Source organism: Syzygium oleosum, unplaced genomic scaffold (assembly GCF_021117445.2).
Source record: "Syzygium oleosum isolate NSW1041296 unplaced genomic scaffold, Sole_v2.1 Sole_v2.46, whole genome shotgun sequence".
Taxonomy (NCBI): domain Eukaryota; kingdom Viridiplantae; phylum Streptophyta; class Magnoliopsida; order Myrtales; family Myrtaceae; genus Syzygium; species Syzygium oleosum.
Window position 1 is genome coordinate 1,222,330 of NW_026607530.1, and position 25,154 is coordinate 1,247,483.

At 41.0% G+C, this 25,154-nt stretch overlaps 3 protein-coding genes across 4 annotated transcripts; 1 reads left to right on the plus strand and 2 right to left on the minus strand.

Moving 5' to 3' along the window:
* Nucleotides 1-621: 621 nt before the first annotated feature.
* Nucleotides 622-10,050, plus strand: LOC115687363 (protein RRC1). 2 transcript variants are annotated; one of them, XM_030612890.2, is made up of 17 exons: nt 622-954; nt 1,089-1,224; nt 1,409-1,454; nt 3,679-3,739; nt 3,846-3,998; nt 4,165-4,284; nt 4,387-4,552; nt 5,159-5,271; nt 5,475-5,546; nt 5,992-6,213; nt 6,339-6,397; nt 6,516-6,600; nt 6,849-6,986; nt 7,389-7,613; nt 7,724-8,526; nt 8,879-9,045; nt 9,433-10,050. In XM_030612890.2, the coding sequence occupies exons 1-17, from the start codon at nt 880-882 to the stop codon at nt 9,690-9,692; spliced, it is 2,901 nt and encodes a 966-aa protein (XP_030468750.2). In that variant the 5' UTR covers nt 622-879; the 3' UTR covers nt 9,693-10,050. The 2 variants fall into 2 exon arrangements, with proteins under 2 accessions (XP_030468750.2, XP_056162618.1); XM_056306643.1 differs by lacking the exons at nt 622-954; nt 1,409-1,454 and having other exon boundaries at nt 1,087-1,224.
* A 4,378-nt stretch (nt 10,051-14,428) lies between these two features.
* Nucleotides 14,429-19,387, minus strand: LOC115687383 (uncharacterized). The gene is made up of 9 exons (XM_030612914.2): nt 19,195-19,387; nt 18,176-18,516; nt 17,956-18,106; nt 17,218-17,558; nt 16,965-17,115; nt 16,316-16,650; nt 16,097-16,247; nt 15,629-15,969; nt 14,429-15,225 (listed from the first exon to the last, which is right to left on the minus strand). The coding sequence occupies exons 2-9, from the start codon at nt 18,506-18,508 to the stop codon at nt 14,698-14,700; spliced, it is 2,331 nt and encodes a 776-aa protein (XP_030468774.2). The 5' UTR covers nt 18,509-18,516; nt 19,195-19,387; the 3' UTR covers nt 14,429-14,697.
* A 603-nt stretch (nt 19,388-19,990) lies between these two features.
* On the minus strand, nt 19,991-23,328 carry LOC115687384 (ubiquitin C-terminal hydrolase 22). The gene is made up of 3 exons (XM_030612915.2): nt 22,169-23,328; nt 21,579-21,697; nt 19,991-21,115 (listed from the first exon to the last, which is right to left on the minus strand). The coding sequence occupies exons 1-3, from the start codon at nt 22,936-22,938 to the stop codon at nt 20,331-20,333; spliced, it is 1,674 nt and encodes a 557-aa protein (XP_030468775.1). The 5' UTR covers nt 22,939-23,328; the 3' UTR covers nt 19,991-20,330.
* Between the last annotated feature and the right edge of the window lie 1,826 nt (nt 23,329-25,154).

Here is a 25,154-nt window from a genome sequence, read left to right on the forward strand (position 1 = left end):
GAAAAACAAAACAAAAGTGGAAAAAAAAAAATCAAAGGCAGGGGCCTCTTCGGTGGGTGCCGCCGTCGTCGCCCCCATCAATGGAGGGACTAGCAGAGGTCACCGGCTCGGCCTAGCCCCTGAGCCGGCCACCCTCACCCTTGGCGACGTTGGCCTTTGTTTGGGTTGGTGACTCTCACTGGCTTCGGGCGAGGGTTAACGACCCTCGCTAGGTCGGGGAGGGTTGTCGGCCCTAGGAGAATGCTGACATTGGCGAGGCTTGCCCAGATTTAGACCGAGCTAGCCACCCTGACTCAGGGCCGACGACCTCCACCAGACCCCTTGGCAATGGGCAGCATCGGCGGTGCCGCCACCGAAGAGGCACTTGCGACTCTAATCCAAAGATGAAATAACGATTTAACGGTCGATAATACTCATAAATTTTTATGGCTTTGTAATTTTATGTATGTTCTACTGTTTCATCATTTTATATATCCGCAAATGAAATTTAAATAAGTAAAATTTTTAATTCTTATGCAGACTAGTGTTAATTAAGTAAAAAAACAAAAGAGGCCCAGCCTTTTTCGATAACAAAGCTTTAAAATCTGGAAACAGGGGAAGACCGAAACACGTGTGACGTTCTTCTTCCCCTTCCCCTTCAGCTGGCTCTAGGGTTTCGAATCAGAGCTTGTCTACCCTTCCTCCTCTTCGTTCTTCTTCTTCTTCTTCTTCTTCTTCGTCCTTCACCGGTCGAACCTCTCGAGAACCGCCGCATCATCCGGCGGCGATCGGGATTTGGCGAACGATTTCGGAAACCCTCGCTTCGGGCCCGTGCGCCTGCGCAGCATCCATCTCTCGCCCCGCCGTGATACGCGATTTCGGCAAATTTCCTATGCGAGGATGAGTTCGTTCTCCATAACCCGCAAGAAGACGCCCTTCCAGAAGCACCGGGAGGAGGAAGAGGCGAAGAAGAAGGTGACCCTTCTCTCTCTCTCTCTACTGAACTCTTGTCAGCTTTCTCGAGTCGTTTCCCCGTTGGCGCGGTCGGTTCCGTCGGCAATCTCGTGTTGTTCGCCGGATTCCTAATTTTCATCCGATGATTTCTGCAGAGGGCGGAAGATGAGACGGCTCGCCTTTACGCCGAATTCGTGGAGTCGTTTCAAGGGGATAATGCGCCCGGGTCGAAGGCTTTTGTTCGGGGAGGAATGATCAATCCGAATGAGCGGGCGAGGCCCGATTCCGAAGGTTAGCTCGGCAGTCCAATCTGGTTTTTCACATTCTAGTTTACAGGAGAACCAGTGTTCAAATGTCGTTTTCATTCATTACTTATCCATGCGATGTAGAAGTAAATGAGTGAATTTTTATCATCTAATCTGGGGACAAATTAATAAAAGTATGGGCCTCTTTTTCATTCATTCACGGATGGCAGGTGAAAAGTCCAAAGATGGGATGCCTGTTCCAAAGAAGGGAAGTAGGTAAACAAGTGCTTTTTAACTGAACCGTGCTACGATCCTCTGTTGTTTGAAGGCATCATAAGTAGGAAAGACCCATGGAGATGACATTGTCATGTCTGCCTTTTTGTAATGTTTAGGTCCTCAAGTGTAAGGGTATTTGTGAGTGGCTTAGTTGATGTTATTTCCACTGATATGTATTTTTGTGCTCCTCTTTTCTATGCCAATTGCTTTTTGCTTTTGCTGTTATTAAGTCATATATCTCAAGGTGCGATTAGGTTGAACCCTCAGCGTTTAAGATATAAGTTCTACTTTATTTGGTTGTTGCGGGTGTGCTTGACCAGCTCTACCTATCGTGTTTGTCATTCTTGAGGGACATTGGATTGCTATGGTCAATTCCCATGACTGTGATCTGATTGCGTATCGGCATTTAAAAGATGGAGGTTATTTTTGTTGGTTACTGGCATTGCAGAATCATTGGGTCAGTAATATCAACATTGAAATTGCCATTACATTATCTCTTAACCACGGATGAAATTAGAACATCTTTAAGTGTGCATGAGCATATCTAAGATATCTATACTCTTTGCAGTTATCTATACTGGTCTTTGGTGCTGTATCTATGGGGAATGTGTTCCTTGGTCATTGGGGTTGTGCTACTTAGTCTCGATGGTTACTGGCATGGTTTAAACAAATACTCGAATTTTGAGGAAAATCTGTGCATAGGGAAGAAACTTATTTGAGCCAAAAATTGGATAGATTCGCGAGACTACTGAGCTTAAAAACTATTTCCATCTGCTTTTTTTTTTCCATTCAAATCTGACATGATTTAGAATCGTTTCCTAATTTTACTCTTTACCATGTCCAGTTTTTTGAATAGCCAATGCTAGGAAACTAATGGTTTAGGCATTTTTAATGGGGTTCAAATTATTAGAGCTTTGTTTCTATGCTTTTTTTCGATCTGGGAGGTTGCTAAACCTCGAAGTTGGGTTTATTTGTCTTTTGGTGCAGAAGTGGAATGCCTTAGGCTGTTGGCACCACTACACATACGTAGAAATTGTAGATATCCATTAAAATAATCCCTCAGAGCCTTCCTTTTCTGCTGTAGTTTACACAAGAGATTATGGTTTACGCTTGCATTTGATTTCCTCAATTAAAGCAATCTATGCTCTAGCTGTTGAAAGTTGGTAAAATGGCATAAGGTTTGGACCAATATTAACATAGTCTTTGATGCGACAAAGCTTGTAGGGAATCTCTTTGTAAGTTAATGTTGCTCTGGTTCCATGTGTTTACTTCTAATAGTTGAATGAATGGTGTATTTTTTTTTTGCATAGTGCTTCATATGACTTCATATACTGGTCAGATATTTCCAAATGCTTGATTTCATTTTAGGACTGCCATTGAGCATGTAAATTCGAAAATAGTCTGTTACTCCGGGTAGGTGGATGGCAGTGTAGGTTTTGTATATGGCTTCATTTTCAAATATAAGAGGGTGTTTTGGAAAAAAGTGACTGCAATCTTTGCTTTGCATTCTCTTTTCTATCAAGTTTTGTGAATAATTTTAGATATAGTCATGAGCAGGCTTAGGAACGCTTAAATGGTTGGGATCACATAGTATGCAAGGTGTAACTATGCAAACAGTATGGGATGGAAAATATACTTCCTTTTTTGTTTGATGAAAGAATAATTCCTGTGTTTAATAAGAATTTCTTTTAGCTTTGGGTAACCTATGTCTTTCTCCATTCTCTTCATGGTAGGCGCGTACCTTCTTATCTAGGTTTATGTGATGAACTGATGATTTGATGGAGTTGATCATTAGAAAATGCATATTACGTGTTTAGTTTGCTCTTTCTTAATCATGCGGTTGTTGAACATACTGGCACTACTTTCCTGGGAAGGGTTTATGTGGGTATTACTCATGTTTAGCCAAAAGAAGAAAGCACAAAGAAAGGAGGCATTACTGTCTGGTCCTTTTTAGATGCATCAAGTTCAAATGCAAATGATGGTCTCTTCTTTCAAGTTGCTTTGCTATTCTGCTGATGTTTCGTTTTATATTTTCAAAAGCCAATTCTAGCTGATGTAGTACACATCGAGAAATTTCCTCAAAATTATAGTTTTAACTGTCAGTCCCACCAACTCCTCGCAAATGATGTTGTTGTGATCTTCTATTCTTCTTTTCTGCAATTGTTCTAATAATGTGACAGAAATGTTTTAGTGGACATAGGTATTGATATATCCTTCTTCTCAGGTATGTTCCTTCTTTCATACCACCCCCTCTTTCATCCAAAGGAAAAGAAACTGAAAAGAAGGTATCTATTATGGAGACTCTTTTCGTTTTTCTTGATTGTGTTGTTTAATGGACTTGATTTAAATATTATTTATTAATATCTAATAGTTTTACACTAAACATATTAGAAAGACGAGGAGAAGGCAAAAGAGAGAGAGAAAGGGAAGTCACGAAACATAGATCATTTCATGGAGGAGCTGAAGCATGAGCAAGAGATGAGGGAGAGACGGAATCAGGAGCGTGAAAATTGGCGCGATGGCCGCCACAGTGAAAATTCTGCTGTATGTGCCTTTAATTTTGGACCCACTTTCTGGTGTTCTTTAGCTGCTACAGTTCATTTATCAGAATGGAGCGGGTACATGAAAGAGGGATGAAAAATTTTTTGCATCGCTCTCAGATTCTTCATTTTTTATATAGCTTATGTGGCCATTCTCTTTCTCTTTACAGCCATCAAGCCGATTTGATGAACTGCCTGATGATCTTGATCCAAGTGGAAGGTTTCCTGGATCATTTGATGATGGTGATCCACAGACAACAAATCTCTATGTTGGTAACCTTTCACCTCAGGTATGATATATCGTCATGAGACGAATTGCTTGAACTTTCTCTGATATGCAGTGCTACATTTGACCAAAGCTATTAGTGATTTAACTTAAAATGTTGTGATAGGTTGATGAGAACTTCCTTTTACGGACTTTCGGAAGATTTGGCCCCATAGCAAGTGTAAAGATAATGTGGCCTCGGACAGAAGAAGAGAGAAGACGACAGAGAAATTGTGGATTTGTGGCTTTCATGAACAGAGCTGATGCACAGGCTGCAAAGGACGAAATGCAAGGTCCGAAATTTGTAATTCTTGCTTGTGATTGGTGTAACTATTGCAGTAGTTAGTGTGCTAAGGAGGACATTTTGGTGCTCTTCTATCTGTTCTGTCCCCTTCTGTGAATTTTATTTGGCAAAATAGAACCTCGTGGCAGTTTAAAGAGCTATGCAAGGGTGATCCAAGCGGCCACGGGCAACTTCCTGGATGAACTTGGTTCTGTCACACCACGAATTTGTCAAGCTTCTCTCATTTAGATGCTGACCTCTTTCTTAAAATATGACTTCTTCCATCATATAGTTCTTTGCTCCCTCATCTTTATGTTTTATTGCGACTATACAAATGGACTTAAATAAATGAGTGTGGTTTCTATTTCTATCTACCCGAAGGCTATAAAGCAAGCCAAATGTACTATTAGCAGCTACAACAAACTGTTAAAGCTCCAGCATCTTCATGACGTATTATATTCTTTTAAAGAGCCTGAAGGCATGTTCATATTTGAGTTGGTCGTAGTATGCATGGGAGAAGACAGGTTGAGCTTCATATTTTTTCTGTTTACTAACCTATAATAACGAATTCTTGTGCCCTTACCAAAAAAAAAAAAAATAACAAATTCTTGTGCAGGTGTCGTTGTTTATGAGTATGAATTGAAGATTGGATGGGGCAAATCTGTGGCTCTCCCATCACAAGCTCTTCCTGCTCCTCCACCAGGGCACATGGCCATAAGGAGTAAGGAGGTCTGCTTTCTTACTCTTGCTTTAAAAGCAAACTGGTTGATATGCTTGCTGTAGGTTTGGTGCTGATATTCCTCTTTGAGCTTGTACTTGCAGCCAACATTTTCCTTGACAGAATTTTTGAAATTGCACTACTGAGTAGCCTCATAGCTGAACTAGTTGATGAAGGCTGGGAATGATTAACGATTATATTTCATGTTTTACAGGGCGCTACAGTGATTTTGTCTGGTCCATCGGGTCCACCAGTTACCGCAGTCCCTGCTCAGAACTCCGAGTTGGTATGCCTTCATTATCCTGTTCTTCGGTGCAGTTAAATCATTTGCAGCAGTCGCGTAGGTCATGTAGGGAACTGCTCTTTTATATTCTTATTTGAGCCTTCTGGTGTTTTCGTACTTATAACATATGAAAGTGCCTCATCTCCCATGAACCTCTTTCATGTGATTGATTACATCTTTTTTCCTCCCCTCCAGTAAATAGACCAATGGCCAATTTAAATCTCTTTTTGTGGTGTAATTTGCTTTTGTTGGCACTTCATATTTGTGGTCTCTTTTGTATTAAGGTGGATTTGCTTAGTGCTGAGGAACCATGTTGCTAATTTTGTGCATGCCCTTGACTTTTTTGTTTTATCCTTCTCACAACCATTTTCTTATCGTGCTTCCTCTTCTGAGTTGATGAAAGCTGGATAGACTTAAAGTATTTTTTGACACCTTGGTTTCACTGCAGGTTTTGACTCCTAATATACCCGATATAACTGTTATTCCACCAGAGGATGATCATCTCCGGCATGTGATTGACACAATGGCCTTATATGTATTGGATGGCGGATGTGCGTTTGAACAGGCTATTATGGAGAGAGGTCGTGGGAAGCAACTTTTCAGTTTCTTGTTTGAGCTTGGGTCTAAAGAGCATACCTATTATATCTGGAGGCTTTATTCTTTTGCTCAGGTGAAACTTCTTGATATAGTTTAGTTGGCATATTAATCCGGTGTTGAATTGAGGGGCATAAGTTAGGCTTCACTTTTCTGCCCAATAGTAGAACTATAGTCATATTCTGTCTTGTTCTGTTGCAGGGTGACACTCTTCAAAGATGGCGAACAGAACCTTTCATCATGATTACTGGTAGTGGAAGGTAAAACTGCCATAAGTTGCGCTAGTACACGATGCCACATCACTGCCTGGCATATTTTGGTTGTTTGAGAGTTATGGACATCCTGGAATTTGATCACATCATTTGTCTTATTCCCTAGATGGATACCTCCACCCTTGCCTACTGCCCGAAGTCCTGAACATGAAAAAGAATCTGGCACAACGTTTGCTGCTGGGAGAAGCAGGGTATCATCTCTCTCTCTTGGGTCTCCAATCCTTCTCTCTCTCTTGCTTTGTTTTGTTTCCATGCATTTAGTGCTATTGAGTGTGCAGCATGCCTTAAGTTGGTCATGTATATGCAAACTGCCTCCTGCTTGTGCTTGTGTCTGAATTCATTGAAAGATACCTGGAATTGGTGGAGTCTGCCCATGTTCTGGCATTCAAAATTAGTTCTAAATCTGAAATTGCTCATTGTCGTTTTCTTCTCTTTGCAGCGTGTAGAGCCAGAACGTACGCTAACTGATTCGCAGAGGGATGAATTTGAGGACATGCTGCGTGCATTAACATTGGAGAGAAACTTGATAAAGGAAGCAATGGGTTTTGCTTTGGACAATGCTGACGCTGCAGGAGAGGTGATACATGTTTTTGACGTCCACTAAGTGATTTATATTTCTTTCTTTTTTTGCTTTAATTCTCTTCCTAACTAATTAGTGGGATAAGGATTAATTGTTTATCACTATTGTGGTGTACATGTGCCTTCAAAGGTCTTTGCTCATTACAAAAATGCTATTAAGTATTAATACCTGTTCAAATGATAATCCGTTAGTATTTCACGTCGTGGCTTGTGAGCATACTATTATTGTGTTCACATTTTACTCGCGTTACTTTTTGCTACCTGTCGTTTTGAACTTACTACTTTTCCTCTGTTTATACTCGTGTATGACCTAAAATGGAGTTAGATATGCATCCTACCTAGTGTGGAGTATTTTATGAATATACATTTTGACTCGCCTATGATGATTGTTGGAATGCAGGTTGTTGAGGTTTTAACAGAATCTTTAACGCTTAAAGAGACACCTATCCCAACTAAGGTTGCGAGGCTTATGCTGGTTTCCGATGTCCTCCATAATAGTAGTGCTCCTGTGAAGAATGCTTCTGCATACCGCACTAAATTTGAAGCAACACTACCTGACATAATGGAGAGCTTTAATGATTTGTATCGAAGTATAACTGGAAGGATCACTGCTGAGGCGCTTAAGGTAATTGCTATTGGTTGCTTTAAACTTGTTTTTGAGGAAATTGTTGAACAATTCTCTTGAAGTGTTTCTTTGGGTGTTTTGCCTGTGTGATTCCTTTTTGAAATCTGCAGGAACGAGTCCTGAAGGTTTTGCAAGTATGGTCAGACTGGTTTCTGTTTTCTGATGCTTATGTGAATGGATTACGAGCTACTTTTCTGCGCTTGAGTAATTCTGGTGTGGTCCCTTTTCACTCTTTATGTGGTGATACACCTGAAATAGAAAAGAAAGCAAACTCAGAAGAGTCAGGTGATGGAGTTAAGGTCAACCAAGATGCTGCTCTAGCAATGGGCAGAGGAGCTGCTATGCAAGAGTTAATGTCTCTTCCCCTTGCTGAGCTTGAAAGACGCTGCAGGCATAATGGATTATCTCTTGTTGGTGGTAGAGAAATGATGGTTGCGAGGTTGTTAAGTCTTGAAGAGGCAGAGAGACAGAGGGGCTATGAGTTAGATGAGGACTTGAAATTTAAACAGAGTAGCACAAGCTCTGGGAGATATTCAAGTGGTCAAAGAGATACTAATGTCGATGCTGGGCCAGGAGGATTATCAGGATGGAATCGTTTTGAAGATGATGAGATGGCTGCAAAAGGAGAAGAATCTGTTACATTGGCTTCAACCATCCCAATTCCACCGCCTGAGCTGAAAGCCTTCACGAGAAAAGAAATAAATGATCCTGTTTTGCCATCTTCAAAGTGGGCTCGAGAAAATGATGAAAGCGATGATGAACAGGAAAGAGGTTCTAGAGGCCTAGGGTTAGGCTATTCATCATCTGGAAGCGAGAATGCTGGGGATGCTCCTGGTGATGCTGATGGGATTGAGTTGGCGGCTGATTCAAGCATGCCCTCTCAGTCAGACAGCGGAATGAGTGAAGAGCAAAGGTTATCTCTCACCTTAACTAGGTTTGAGGTTCCATTTATATCTTCTTTTGGAGAACTTGCTCTTGTATGTTCGCTTGAAAAGTCTTACTCTAAGGATCCTCTAACTGTTGATTGTAGACAGCAGTGTAACTTCTCTAGTTAATTTCTTTTACTACCACCTATTTTTTCCTCTGGCAAGGAGAAGACGTGCATTCACAATTAAGATTTAGGATTTGCTGTATGATGCTTAGAGAAGAAACTAGGTGGATTTGTTTTGGGTACTATGGTGCATTGCTCTAGATAGGTCTTGGTTACATTTGCGTACCTTGCTTTGATCCATTTTGTATTGGTTGATTGACTTCTCCTATTACAGACAAAAATTGAGGCGTCTCGAGGTTGCTTTGATAGAGTATCGAGAATCTCTGGAAGATCGTGGAATCAAGAATGTGGAAGAAATTGAGAAGAAAGTTACCTTGCACAGGAAACGGCTGGAGGTGGAATATGGGTTATCAGGCTCTAGTGATGATGTTTCTGGGAACAGTAAGTCATAATGTCGATTTTTTTGTTTTATCCTCTGAACTGCCGATTAGCCCTTAACATGCATGCTTTCCTTCTCCTTTGCTTTATGTTCTTACTCTACTTGTCATTGTTCTATTGGAGAGAATTTTTGTAAGGGTATTGTTAATGAGTTCCCCCAGGGCATTTGTTGAATATACTTTATTTGGAATAATTTAGTTTTTTTGGGCACTGATTATGCATCACACTAGGAAAATCAACTGTAAAGTTTTATTAAATGGTTGCTTAACAAGTGTTCGGTAATCTTTAATAAAATCCTTATTGCAAAGTGTCGTTAATTGTAACTCCTTTAATTTTGGAAGAGCTACTTCTCTGTCCCCATCTAAGGTTGTCCTGCCTTGTTAACGTCAGGGAGATCTTCATCAGAGAGGAAGGACAGAAGAGACGACTTCCGTGATTCATCCAGAAAACGTCATCGCAGCCGAAGTCATAGCGCTAGTCCACCACGAAGATCATCAAACCTTGACAGAGATGGTAGGACTCATCACTTAGAGAGCGAAAGAAGCAGAGATCGCGAGAGAGACCGTGAGAAGAGTGGCAGCAGAGAAAGGGATGATCACGACAAGGATAGAGGTAGAGAGAGAGAGCGTGATAGGAGGAGACGGACGTGATCAAGTGGTGACTTATGGATGGACTGAAGAACGACAGCTTGGCTATTAATGACGGGGGGTTAAATTTCTGTCACAAAGCTGGTATGCAGAATCCAAACAAAGTAGAGATAGGACTGCATTCTCATTTTAGGCATATCTGGTCCATGTACGAGGAAAATGTTCAGTCTTTTTCTCTGCAGTGGTTTGTTTGAGGAAGGATGATTTGCCATTGAAAATCCTGGTGTAGCCCTGTGATGAGATTATCGACATTTACTAAAGAGCACAATTTAGTGAATCGAGTCAAATTTTTGTGTAATGTAAACTTCGGATGTTCTGTCTTTCCTCCTTATGAATTGTAAGGATTCTTTTTTCGGTAGAATCGCCTAACACCTCATCCTTATTACTGCTTTTGATCCCGGTAAGAGAATCCGAAACGTAAGAAGGAAATAGTCCGGTCGTAAATCGAAACCCCAATTTTGAAACCCGTTCTTTCCTGGTCGACACATCGTGTACTTGATGCAGGAAATCTATGCAGGATCTGGAGCGGAACGGTAGCCTTATAGGTACTCTTGTCAGCATGTACTTGGGCAATATTATCTACCGCTACAAAGGGTGGAAGGTCGGCTCTTGAGTTCGAAAATACAACAAGCATTGTGGACAGTCTAAGCAATGGACAGTTTACTCTATTTCCAAAAAAATGATAAAAAATTATTATAATCCTCAATTAACCTCATAATTAGTGAACCCCATCTTACTTAGGACTATCTTTAACAATTTGAATGATGTGAGGTCAAGAAATGCCGTTGTTCTCTAATCATTGGGTTCTCAAGAATTTTTTTTAAAAAAATTGATCTTAAAATGATCATTAGATCTCAATTAATTGTATAACTAATTCATTCAAGTGTAAAATAATATAAGCGAAATGGTTGTGTTCATGCGTTCCAAATGATTCCATTTTCAATTGCTTTTGTTTTGCTTGATTTAGAAATCAATTTGGAGTCATATAATATCGAATATATTGAATAATATTGATCCTAACAAGATAAACAGTTTATTTCTTGATTGTTTCTATTTGTATGTTTTACGTGCATTTTAGAGATGTTATAATTAACTAATTTATTTATCGTCGCTTGCCATGTTCTTTGCATCGCACAGGCTCAACTTTGTAAGTTAATGTGAATGAAGAAGAGATTTCCGGAGAGCAAATATTCTTTTTATTTTACCTGCTACACCATCCTGTTCTTCATCTCAAGTGATTTTCTTTACCCCATTGGCTTGGTCTTATCTCGGTAAACCTTATTATCATGAGCAACCTAAGTTTCAAAAAGCTCCAGCTTCCAAACATAAGGGGAGAAGAACAGCAGAAGTGCCAAAAGTTGTGTACGACGCTCATTTTAGTGCCAAAAGTTTTCGCCGGCTCACTTAAGTGTTAAATCAGAGGAAAAACGATCACTTAAGTGCCAACAGCGAGATATTCCGACCAAAATTAATACGTGGCTTTTTTAATTAAATCTTGTAAATGACTTGACAAATTTTTTAAAAATGTAGTCCACATGAACTTCAAAAACGACGTCGCATCGCCTACGTGGCTTGGACGTCCAATGCTACGTCGTTTCCCCTAGTTAACAAAACGACGTCACATGAAGGAGGATCAAATTAGGGCTGGTCTGGTCGTCGTTCAGGCGAAGGAAGTCGTCGTTGTTCAGTAACGGTCGCTTGTAGTCGCTTGCTCCGTCGCTGTCGTTGCTCACCGTCGTTCGCATGTCGTCTCTTATCCTCAGTCATTCAGGTTTGTCATATTCTTTCTATGATTTAATTGGATAGAAAAATTAGGGTTCTGAGGGCACAATTAGGGCTTCGAGGGCAAAACTAGGGCTTGGGGGAAGAGAAAAATTAGGAATATTGGTGCATCCGTGGGCACGACGGTAGTAAAGAAGGAATCGCGAAATACTGATTGTGGGGACCTCAAGTTCTGATTGTGGGGACGCTGGTGCTAGCTATGTTGCTTCGTTTTTACTAAATGATAGCGACTGAAGTTATTTTATTTCGACAATCGCAATTTGTTTAATCATTTAGTTGCTTTTGTGAGGACCTCCACGTGAAGTTATTGGCTTTTATGCGTTGTGGTCCCAAAAGCTAATTTTTTTTTCTTTTGGTGCAGCATGGGCATGGGGGACAATGTTGCAGCTCCAAAATAGTCACCAACAAAGAACCCAACACCAGTTGCATCTCAATCAAGTGATCCTAGCACCCACAATGACCTACGGAGAGCTCTCATCAAATGACAGCCTATAAAGAAAATGGCTATTGCTAAGAATAAGGTATATGAGACTGGAAGGCCAATTGAAGAACTTGCACATCCAATTAGAAAGAGTGCAAGGATCATGAATCAAGCCAAACGTCCATTTAAAGGAAAAGGAACTAGGGGGTTATGCATATTGATTGATGGGAGGGTACTAAATATTGAGAGGTTGTGCATATTGACTCATGAGATTGACATTGTACGGCGTTGAATTAGTTGAATGCTTTGTTTGGTACAAGCCATTCCTTGGATGTGGATGTTTTAGTTGGTTATTCATATTGACCAAATGTAAAAACTAAGTTTAATGTCAATGGACTGATATTTATTTTGTCTATGCTTTTGAAATTTCCATATTTTGCTATTGGTTGTGCTAGTTGTGCTGCTGGTGTGCTAGTTTTGCTGGTGTAGGTGGTTGTGCTGGTGGTGTTGTGCTGGTGCAGTGGTGGTGGTGCTTGGCTGGTGTAGGTGGTGGTGGTGCACTGGTTGTGCTGGTGCAGTAGTGGTTGTGCTGGTGCACTGGTGGTGGTGGTGCTTGTTGGTGTAGGTGAGGGTGGTATGGTGGTGGTGGTGCTTGGTTGGTGTAGGTCGTGGTGTAGTGGTTGTGGTGGTGCTTGGCTGGTGTAGGTCATGGTGGTAGTAGTGTAGTGGTAGTGGTGTTGCTTGGCTAGTGTAGGTCGTGGTGCACTGGTGGTGGTGGTGCTTGGTTGGTGTAGGTCATAGCGGTGGTGGAGGTGCTTGGCTGGCGTAGGTTGTGGTGGTGGTGGTGCTTCGTTGGTATAGGTCATGGTGGCGGTGGTGCAATGGTTGTAGTGGTGCAGTGGTGGTGGTGGTGCTTGGCTGGTGTAAGGCTTGGTGAAGGTGTTGAGGGTGCTTGGCTGATGCAGGGCTTGGTGCCGGTACTGGTGGTTGTGCTGGTGCAGGTGTTGCTGGTGTTTAGCTGATGCAAGGCTTGGTGCTGGTGGTACTTGGTGCTGGTGCAGTGCTTGCACTAGCAGTTATATATGCTAGTGCAAGGTGCAAGCTGCAAGCTGCTAGTGCTAGTCCACCAGTTATGTGTCGGTGCAGCACATAGGCTGCACCATCTTATGCTTGCACCAGCTATGTATTGGTGCAAGTACAAGATGCACGCTCTGTACCAACATATAGCTGGTGCAAGCAAGCACACTAGTTATGTGTTGGTTGCTGGTGTAGCATAAGTGAAATGAACAGATCAACAACTAGTACTTAAGTAATCACTTTTTAACAACGACTGGCACTTAAGTGATCACTTTTCACCACAACTGGCGTTTAAGTGATCAGTTTCAACAAAACTTGACACTCAAACAATCGCTATTTACAATATATGATATTGAAATAATGACTTGTGAACTTATTACCACTCCTTCTTTTGACAAGCGTTTGCAGCAACAATTGCAGCAAACCAGCATCCCATTACCAGCAAACACTGCAACAAACATTTACCAGCAAACCATTGAAGCAATCCAAACATCTCAAGCAAAACTAAGCAAATCAACATTGAGAATACACAACTAAGCAAGAGAACTTGCAAGTGCTCACAACCAATGAATTTCAACCTTCCATTTCCACCATAAATTGCAACAAACTTTTGTTCCATACAAAAATAGCATAATACAACTATACTTACAAATTACCCAATACAAGTAAATAATCCACTCATCTTCAACTATGGCAGACTGAGAAATTTCTTCTCATCACTCGCTTTACATTTGACCATAAAATAGGCTACACAGCAGAACAACAACACAATCAATGCTCGATAACACGTCCTTTCAATTTTCATCCTTGAAACTTCATTCTTCAAATGGTTAGCTAGAGATGCTAAAGCCTTCATTTTAACTTGCATTGAGTCGACATCCTCCAATTCATCCATTAATGTAGGTGGAGGTTGATGGCGTCCTTTAAGTAGCTCCAAGATCACCTTTATCGCTCGACTGGAGAACGTCGCATCGACCCATTTGAAATATTTGCACTTCGAGCCTTCTCTATACCTAGCGCAACCAATAAATCTTTTTCCGGGATTCAACCGAGTCCAAGATGTTCTTATTGGACTTAGTAACCCGCAAAAACAGTAACATTCACCCTCTTGTTCGTTTCATTGAAATGAATTTGAGTCGCTGCTGAAGCTCCTACTCTCCATTTGCAAGATTGAGCTCGTAACTTTGGGAGCGAATCTAAATAGGGTTTCAATTGGGGGTTCAATAGCCGGTTAGGGTTGCAAATTGGGGGATTTTCTTTCAATTTGGGGATTTAGAGTTCTTATTTGAGGGAAAGAGTACTAGACGGCGTCGTTTTAGGGATTAGATGCTGACTGGACTCTCCGACGAGCCATGTCGGCTTAAGAAACTAATAAAAAAAGGCCATGTCAGATTTCCGGCCAAACAAATCGAAGTTAGCGCTGAAATGATCGTTTTTCAAAAATTTTGATATTGAAGTGATCTAAAAGAAACTTTTTGCACTAAAGTGAGCACCGTACATAATTTTTGACACTTCTGCTGTTTTTTTCCCCAAACATAGGCTGACATCATTCTTTACAAACTGGAGGCAACAATGGTTAGTATGAGTTTCCTATCTATTAACATTCCAGGATCCTGTTCCTAGCAAAAGTCACCTCCAAAAGAATTTCGAGTCTCAACCATTTCCGCCTGCATCTCCCTAGTTCAGGACCATAAACCATCTACAACACTCAGAATTGAAGAGCAAGGACTATGGCCGCAGCTTTCTTAACAACCATTTCTTCCGCAGTGGAGCATTGAGTGCTAAGAATGTCCTGGCTTTTCTCTCATCCTCCAAAAGATCGCAAGCATCCAACAGGACGTTGTCCTCTATGTCTGGTATCTTCTGAAGTGCACTAATAGCACCTTCAATGGTATAGCTCTTTGGCTCGCTCCGGCCCACAGAGATAGGAATTTCGTCCCCCGTAGCACCTTCAATGCTATGGCCTGTGAGAACTACCTGCATCTCCTTGGTTCTCTGCAGTTTCCTATCAGGACCAGTTTCATGGGATGGCGTGCCTGGTCGTTTTCTCAGTGGATGAGAAATGCGATAATCCACTGACGGAGATCGAGCATCCGTACATCCAGCATCTCCCTCCGGATTTTGCGCATCGTGTATACCACATGTTCCAGGATCCTCACTGATGAAGTTTCCATCCACCATGTTAGAAAAAATCTTGCGTAAATCATCATAGCAACATAAAACTTTATCTCTGTATGTACAAGCATCTGGATCAACCTGCAAAATTTCACAACTCACAATTAATGGTTCAAAAAGGAGAACCCTAATTCAATACCTCAAGTGCAAATTTCTGCAGAAGTTTTCTCTGTTATTAATTCATTTTGGCCAGACTGACAAAGATTTCAATTTCCACAAGTGAAACATGCTATTCTAATCTGAGTAGGAATGATTAGAAATGCTCCCCATAGTTCCTGAATAGAAATCTTGGCCAAAAGATAAATATTTTTCAATCTTCTGTATTACATTCCAGAGATTTTTACCATGAGATCATGCGAAGAACTGGGCCATGATTTGCTAAGAGAGAGATGTAAGTAAAGCTGCATCATGGCCGAATGCTGGAAAGGGAAGTCAAGTGATTAAAAAAAAAAAAGAACCAATACACTCATAAAAGGATATTTACCTTCATATAAGCTTCCCAAACCTCACCATCTGCAATTACCATGTGCTGCATTTCATCCCATGCAAACCCACCATGACTAAGAAGTTTGCTGATCTCATCATGCTGCTTCATCAAGAAGATATAGCGACTTTCTAAATCAGATCTGCCACATTGAAGTCCAAATTGTTTATTGAAAGATGTAATCATCTGAACCCATGCTACATCATCCAACGTTGAACCATTCTTATACCCTTCATGCACCATCTCTATTAAAAGGTCAGTAAAATTACGATCCATTTGTTCTGTCCACTCTACCGGTGAGGATTCATTCCTCGGGGAGTATAAATCGTTAAGCTCGTCACCTACAAAGAACAAAAGAGGCATCCTTTAGAAAATCTGATAAGTGAAATGCAAGTCATGTTGTGATTATTCTCATCACTAATAAACCATCAACGGTGAACCCATTCCAAATTCCCAAGAATTACATACCAGTCATCAAGACGGGTATTTCACAGCTGGGATCTATACTATGAGCCACACGGTTGTATCTTCCATCAAAACTCTCTTCTCCAAAAATCACGCACAGTTTGTGATAGCTCGGGACTGTTCTGACTCTATAAGGTCGAGCATCAGGGTGTTCCTATAATTATGCACATAAGAGACCGCATAACAGAAAAGACAATCTGATAAGATGAGGATTAAATTCACCTTGATATAAGCATCCCACAACTGGTCATCAGCTGTTATCATTTCCTTTGCTTCATCCCATGAAAAGCCATCCTCTTTGAGAATATTTCTTATTTCATTGAATTGCTTCCTCAAGTATTTGTATCGGTTCTTCAGAACATCTTTCTCATAGTTAGATTGGAAATTTGCATTAAAATGTGCAACCATGACGGTCCAAGCCTGTGTTATAAACGTCTGACCAAGCTTATTTCCTCTGAGAGTCTGGTCCAGTAGCAAGTCAATGACATGGCGGTCCATAAGTGGTGTCCAGTATGTCCTTGTGCGGTCACTAGTACAGGATTTGTCCCTAGCTTTCCCTTCACCAAAAAATCGGAAGACGGGTCATATAGACATTCTACTAGTTACAAAAGAAACCATGTACACATCAACCAGATATTTCGAGCATTTTGATATGTATGAACTACAGACAGGGAATATCAATGAGGTTAGGTGCAACACATTTGCAATCGAAACTAGAAAATGAAATGGGCATACGAGGAAAAAAGCAAGCTGTAAAAGAAGACAAGATAAGATAAGAGTATCCTTGAGTCTTCATATGGACCAAAGACCAAACGTCATAATTACTCTGGGAGATGAGAGAAACTAATTAGAAAAAGATAATCCATCTCACCAGACTTTCTTCCCGTGTTGTCATCTTCAGGGTTCTTTTGCTGATCAAGTCGACTCTGAGTCCCATTATCACATGCACTGCCGTAAATTAGGACCAGATCATCGTAGTTGGGCAGGACCTTGGTCCTATATGTTCGTGCATGTGGGTTCACCTGTAGTCATTGTATGAACATGAATTTTTTGAAAAAGAAGGGAACACAAGAAACAGTGAAGTAAGGAGACTGAACCCTGTACTAATCTTGATGACCACATACCTTGATGTAGGCATCCCAAACATCATTATCAGCAGTGATCATTTGGCGTGTTTTATCCCATGAAAATCCATCTTCTTTGAGAAGAAGGGTGGCATCGGAGAAGTACTTCCACAATTTCTTGTATCTATGCCTCAAAACCCTCTTTCCATACTGAGGACCAAATTTTTCATTGAATAAATGAAGCATATCCATCCATGCCTGCTTGGTAAATGTATCACCGGACTTATTGCCTCTCCCTACTTGGTCCAGCATAAGCTCAAGAAAGTATTGGTCCATTGATGGGGTCCAGTCTGTCCTTGGACGTTCATTATTTGATGGCACATGACTGCCCGTTCCATCGCCTAAAGATTGAGATTTCAAAACTTAGTATGAGTTTGACATATTCTACTAGTTGAAACAAGGTTTCTCTGAGAAAATAAACATCACATTGACACGGCCATCTCTTAACCAAGAGATGTTCGGTATTTGCTTAGTTAAAGTATGAGATGTCTGTAATTTAGTCTGTCGACTGCAAACTAAAAATTTAAAACAAAAATACATGGTATTCAATATCAAGCTGAAAGGATATGTCCAAATCAAAAAATAACCAGTCTGAGGCATCCAAAGTTTCTTTTTAATGTTGATTACAGTTTACCCCTTCTGAAAGTAAATCACAACATAAACCATTGTTGCTCCTACACACTGAAGGATGCTGTATAAGTTAATTTGACCATAATCATGAGGCGAAAAATAACCAACCCATATTTATTCTCTGGATTTCATCTTCAAAGTCCACATCATGGCTTGACCGGCTGTATCTTCCATCGGCGGATGTATATCCATAAATTAAACATAAGTCATTAAAGTTCAGTACTGTTTTTGTCTTGAAAGTGCGCGCTTGTGGGTGAACCTGCATCATTTGAAAAAAGTTTCAAATCAATGCATAGACCCTTACTGAGAAGTAGCCGAGGTAACTCACCTTAAGATAAGTGTCCCAAACATAGTCATCAGCAATCACCATCTCTCGAGTTTCATCCCAAGAAAATCCATTCTGACCCAAAAGATTCTTTACATCGTTGAATTGCTTCCAGAGATTTGTATAACGAAGTTTGAGAACATCTTTATCATATTGAGATCCAAATTTCGCATTAAATACGGCAAGCATGTCTGTCCAGGCTTGCTTATTAAAAGTATGGCCAATCCGGTTTCCTCTGTGCATTTGCTCTAACATAAGATCAATAAAATATCGTTCCATTGTAGGTGTCCAATATGTCCTCGAACGATCATTGCTCACAGGGATATGACTGTCCATTTATCTCCCTAGATATTGGACAGACAATGAGAAACCTTATTAGAAGCAGAGAGAGGCACACAGGCATTTTAAATTGACTCATAAATATTAAAAACAAGCATAAAGGAGACTATAGCAAAAGAGTTTGCTGTAATAAATCTCTTCTGCGTTAAGCTCTCTTGAAGGCAACCTTAACATAGATTGTTCAAATGATAACAGTGTAGCCACTGTATGAATACAAGACACCGAGATGCCTCAGGAAATAATACCATAGAAGAATGTCCAACAACATTTTGAGCAAGCCAAGAATCTTATTCTGGTCTTGTCACCGAAGCAGGCGCACTAACTCCATTCAGAAGCATATGGTTTACGAAAATACAACCGAGTCGACTGCCAACCTCCTCGGAGACCACATTGAATTCGCGAAACACCAGAACCACACCAACCCATCTTACGAGACATTCATATTTTACATTGTAGTACCGTCACGGAATTAACACGGAGAACAAAGGAAATAAATGAAGATTCTGCTGGACAAAAACTCCGACGCTGATAGGAGCGTTACCCATTGGAAGAATCAATCTTTTCTGTATAGGGTATCAAGAAAGATTGGATTTTTTCACACGCGGGATTGGCAAACGTTGAATATACTCAGACATGCAATGGCATACACGTGAAGCTTTGTGAATTTGTTCTGTTTTCTTTACCTGTTTGTGATACAGTGGAAGGAGGAGGAGGAAGAGGAGGAGGAGGTGGTGATTGGTGAGTGGCACTTCTGTTGGAGTTTGGCGCCTAAAGGAAATCTGCGAAAGCGAAGAAGAGTTAACCCTAATCCGGAATAACACCCCCTCAACAAGTGTTTGGTTACAGACGCAATCTCTCTCTCTCTCTCTTAGCTATCCCACAAAAAAGAAGACAAATTTCAGTCTCTAGGGTATTGAAACAATGCTGGGCCTGAAGCCCAACATGGAGCATGTATCTGTCATTCCACATTTCATACTCTGTTCTGTCCTGTTCATAGTCTATTTCACCTTTTTCAAGGTGAAAAACCCATCAAAGGCTTGAATTTTGGAAACCAAACCGAACAAAGATCTCGGATTTTGACCCATGTCTGTAAATTAGTTACATGCCCCCGTGGTAAGGCCATTTCCCCTACTCATTTTGGGAAAATATGTAGAAAGATGTCCTTTTAGTTTGCTATATGTAATGCCCCAAGCATATGTCAAAGAGAAGCGGAACTAGTTAAAAGCAAGCGAGATGCTATATGTGTTGCTTTGAAGGCTTAGGATGGTAGTTTCGTTTGGCCCGAAGCGGTATCGAAGTTTTCATTGCTGAGGTAAATAAAATCAACACTCCACGGACCTCGATGCTGTGGCTCAGGTTGGAAGGCGCGGAAGCAGAAGCACGAAACTGTGCCATATGTACCCACAACTATCTGCGAGAGAGAGAGAGAGAGAGAGAGAGAGAGAGAGAGATATGGAGATCTTCGACACATCAACAATCTGAAAGAAAGCGGATGAAACATTGAAGCCAAATGGACTTTTTCATAACGCTGCTGTGTATTAGTAGTTAGGACAGAGTACACTATACATGAATGAATCCCATAAAAGAATACTTAGCACTTAACAGTGAGTCTGATCATACTGATGATCACTGTCCAAGCAGGGGATGCTCTAAAATTATCCTTGCGTCTTTTTTCCCATTTTGGGGTTCACCCCGATCACTTTATTGAAGGGGGATCTACATAAACCTCCGTCCGTCCATCCTTCTGTCAACCATCACATGCAATTTGCGGTGATCTTCATAACCACCCTATGAAAACACCCATCAACATGGTTCTTCTCTAGCAGCAACCTACTACTGACATATGCGAATCCCTCCGTGAGGAAGTTGGTGCGCAACCAATTTCGTCGTTGGCTTTGTGGTACAGCATCTTCTGCACGTAGAAGATCATGTAACATTGTGAAGCTCGGACGGTCGCCTCATCAACCTCGGTTATCCAAGCATCATCACATCTATACCATTGGTTTCTTAAGCGCAGATAAGTCACATAGTGTCCAGATTCCAGCATGCCAGAATGTGTAACAACAGCAAAAATCTCATATTCAGCTGAGACATCAGATTCGTCGCCCTCAAAAGAAAGGATTCTATTCCCAAGCCTCTTTCTGATAATCGAGGAGGACAAGTAGGGACTCATGTCCAAAGAGAAAGGGAACTGTAAATGCCAATCTATTTTCCTTGATGTTTTCCTTATCAATGAGTGCTCAAACCTTTTTACCTGAAGACACAGTGCCAAAGGGAGCCTCCCAATGGACAGTTGTTTCGAAGAATCTTGCCTTTGTTGACAATTCTGGCAGTGAAGTTTCTGGTCTGATCCCAACTTTTCCGGTTTTGTGAAAAGATCCAAACATCCAACAAGGGTGGATGTAGATATGCTCGTGCATCCATTCAATTTAGAACCTTTATTAGTTGTCTCTGTTGAAAAACAATGACTCGGATCCAAGTGAAGTGAAATGTCCATAAAAGGGTCATGGGTCGTGGAAGTGAATCCACAAGTCAGACAAGTTACATCTGATCTCAACAGTCCAGAAAATACCCTGTGAGCTATACATGGGCAATCTCCAGCATCTGAGAAAAAGAAAAATATCGTTAGTACACAAGGGATAATACCTTGGCAACTTCATGACAGTGCTAATTTATCTTCAGACCATTAGACCAGACTTTAGGTCTGCTGGCCACTTGTAATACGCAAAATATGACAGAGAACTTCATAGTGCAGTCCATGACATCGTGCTAATTATTGCGGATCCAGGTATGCATGTAAGCACGTACGTAAGACAATGTCCATATGGAATTCACATACATACACATCACCCAGCTCAGAGCAAAAAGCAAACTCGAAGCATATTAATCAGAAATATTTTATATTGCCCTCACGAGAGATTGCACAAAATTAGAGAATTGTTAACTGAGAATAACACTCTGTATTGATGCTCCCAAACTCTACTGCAACTGGCATGAATTAGCATTATGCACCGTTGAATAACAGATGGCATGACCAATCAAGCATGAGTGCTCAAAGCTACGATACCTTTGTTCATGTCCCTTAGTTTGTTCTCCTTTTCATGGATACCATCCAACAGCGAGATGAAAAACTCATGGGCATCTTGCTGCTCGTAACTAGCTAGATTTGCTGAATGCTGCCACCAGCTTCAATACAACAGAACCAGTCATAAAACAGTAAACAATGTCATAATTATATCAGTTTATTAAAGAAAAAGACACTATACAAAAGCTGTGGAATCTGATGACGAACACATTCGAAACACTACAATCAATCGTTCTAAACCAAAGTTGAACTGATGTATTTACATTCAAACCCTTCCAACCGCAAAATGGCACCGCCACATTTCATTCAATCAGGGAACTAAATCTTCTCAGAATGCTGCACACAATCCATGCTTCATCAGAATAGCTGATTTTCAGCTTTTATGTTTGATTAAGTTAATTAATCTGATGAGACACAACCAAGAGTACTAATTTGAGGCACAAATGATGATATCATAATCACACACATGAACACGAATGGCAGATCTCTCTTCAAAGACAAGACCGATTCTCTAAGAGCTGGAAAATTGAGCTAAATCCAAAGGATATCACTTGCAGATAACAAGTACACACCTGTAAAGAAATTGAGCTGGACTATATGGGCTCCGATCGCCCGAAAACATGGCCGAGAAGATAATGTCAATGTCACAGAGCAAACAGAATCGTTCTAACGATCTCTTCAGGCAAGTTCCACGGTTATGCCTCTCACTAAGGAAGTAATTCCTCAACGGAGGGGCATGTACCAATGCTTGCAACACGGAATTCATGAAACAGGTGTTCCCCAAATTATTCAATCCTCTCAAACCAATCGGATAACAAGACTTCGCCCTCTGATCTCTCATACAAGGCAGCTCCTTCCACTTCTTCAAATCCAGATCAATCGCAGAACTCAATCTCCTCCTCTTACTCGATCTCTCCCCAACACTCTCAAAAGCATTTCTGTGAACTATCATCAGGTCCTTTATATTCTTACTGATCACAGCAGCGTCAAAATCAGGATCATAGACCTGATCACGACATATCCCACAGTAAAGCTCGGATCTTTTGACGTCGACAGCTATGTCGTGTCCGGAATCAGATCGGGCGTGCAGGAGGGTGTGATCCAAGCAAGAGACTGAGGAGCAAATTAAGCAAAGGTAAAGTCTTTCCCGATACCCATCACAGCAAAAGCATCTGGGCATCTTCCTATCGGGTGCACAGACAATCGTTCTCCCATTTGGGCCAGTCACAAAGCTGTCCCGGAGGGAATCATAGCCAGTCGGACCGTATTTGAGCTTGTAATCAGCCAAGTGACAGCAGGGTTTGGGGACAGAGCATCGGGCTTTGACTGAGCACAGGTCCATGGATAGGTAGAGATCCGAATCAGAGCCGTTCACGAGATGGGTACGCGCAGATTGATCGGGAAAAAGGGAAGAGAAAAAAAGGGGTATCTTGGAGGTGTGATCGGCGGCGGTAATGAAGTTCGACAGTGGACAGAAAAACGACACTTGGGCGATTGAGACGAAACCAAGAAAGAATGATCCGAAATGGATAGGGAGAGTCGAACAGGAATGGATTGGATTAGAACCGGAGTTTCCGTCTGTTTGGAGAGAGAGATGGAAAGAGAGAGAGGCAGAGATTTCATCAACTGTGGGGGAATGACTTAGCGAGGAGGAGAAGAAGGTTCTCCTTTTGCGATTGGAAGACCGACTTGGAAAAATTTTCCACTGCCTCCACAGTGCTGGATGGAGCAAGACCGGCCCTTTTGGCTTTCCCTTTTCTTTTTCTCCCACCACAATGTCAAGAAAATGTCTCGTACCCACGCCCACTTTCCACAAAGCTAGAAAATCACCAACTAAAGTTATCGGCACGAGATTATATTAAAAAGAGAATTTCAATTCATGGATCTTGGAGTTTTCTTTCTTGCACTGATTATTTCGTTAAATTGGTCGCCCTAGAGATCGTCTCTGGAACGAGTTACATGTCTCGTGTAGAGGATCATTTTGGGTATTTAGATCCAATATAAATAAAAGCGTAGTATGCATGTTGATAACTTTAGTATGTAAACACAAAGTGCTAAGCTGGTTGTGTGCAAGAATGAGAGGGCAATTACAAGACCGCTAAATACCCTTTTTACCTAATTTGGTTTCGGGGTTGGATGCTATCCACTCGAAATAATTTGATTGTTTCTACAACAGAATTATATCTAATTATCGAAGTGCTTTGATTTATTAAACTAATGGGCTATAGATTCCGAAAGTTCCACTGGAAAGAAACTTTAGAGCTCATCCCTACTGTTTCTCTTGCCAATTCATCACTTTACGCTCAACTAGATATCACTATTGGAGTAATTTGTATCGATGATATAATGTATCGTAACCTATAATTAATACAAAATGCATTTTGAGTTGCGGTTTGTGAAGCATCGCCAAATGCTCGTAACATACTGGATGTGAGCATGACGATGAACGGAGACGTGCTGTTGCAACATAATCCATCAGATGAAAACCGTTCTGGAGAACAAAATCTCTAGAAAAGGCAAGGGTTTGGCAACGGCGAGTCTCTCTCAAGCTTATGGTAATTGAGGCAAAAGTAAAGATCCTCCTCGTGAGATGTTGGGCTTCCCAAAAAGCTCCGAGACAACATTAAAGCTATACAATCATGATGTCTCAACATGAAAATATGAGAAACTAGCTGCTGAAAAAGCAGAAATCAAGCAGTATCTTCTTTAAGTCGGCTATGGCCAACAGAATCGATGAAGTTCATATACCTCATTGCATGAAGAGGTAGGAGATGGCATGGCAGTGTAGTGATATTTGACAATTTTGCACCAAGATGGCCAATCCAAATTCACGCGCTTCATCTCGACATCGACATAGCCACACATGCACTAGCAAATGAGGCAAACCGAAACATTCGCCGCTTGACCCGTCTCAGAAGATGCGCATATTCAGCAAAAAATGATGCATCTCTGCGTAAAGCAGCAAACTGAAGAACAGAAAATGAACAAAAATAGCCAGAAATAGGCATCTATTGTCTGTAAAGGTAGACCCGCGTAAGGGCAGCTAACGTCAAAACTTAAGATACAGGATTATTGCTCGTTTGATCAACGAGTGTGAAAATTGAATAAAAGTCACGGGAGATCTCCTCAGAAATCCAATTCCAAACGGTCCTTGGAAGGTAAAGTCACGAATAGTGAACAGTACATAAGAGTACATCCAAGGGTGAGTTTTGCTTAATCATCCATCATAAGAATATACTGTCACGGTAGGACATGTCATTGCTTCCTTTCAAATAATTGAACTGAATCAGTTCAAAAAAAAAAAAAAATACTAATCTGGTGCGGTTTTGGTTACCAACTCAAGAATTAAAAAATGCTGTCACATATCCAAACAAGTCAAGACATTGACTCCACTTTAGGACAATCAAATCCCAACTGGACATCTAGCTTGCATCCTATCCACGATTGACACCCGCCGCATAGGTGCACCTGTCATGGCAAATTTACTTTTTAGGCCTCAGCTGATTTTAGCTTAAAACAAGATATCATCTAAACTAGATCTTGGGGAGAAATCTTGGT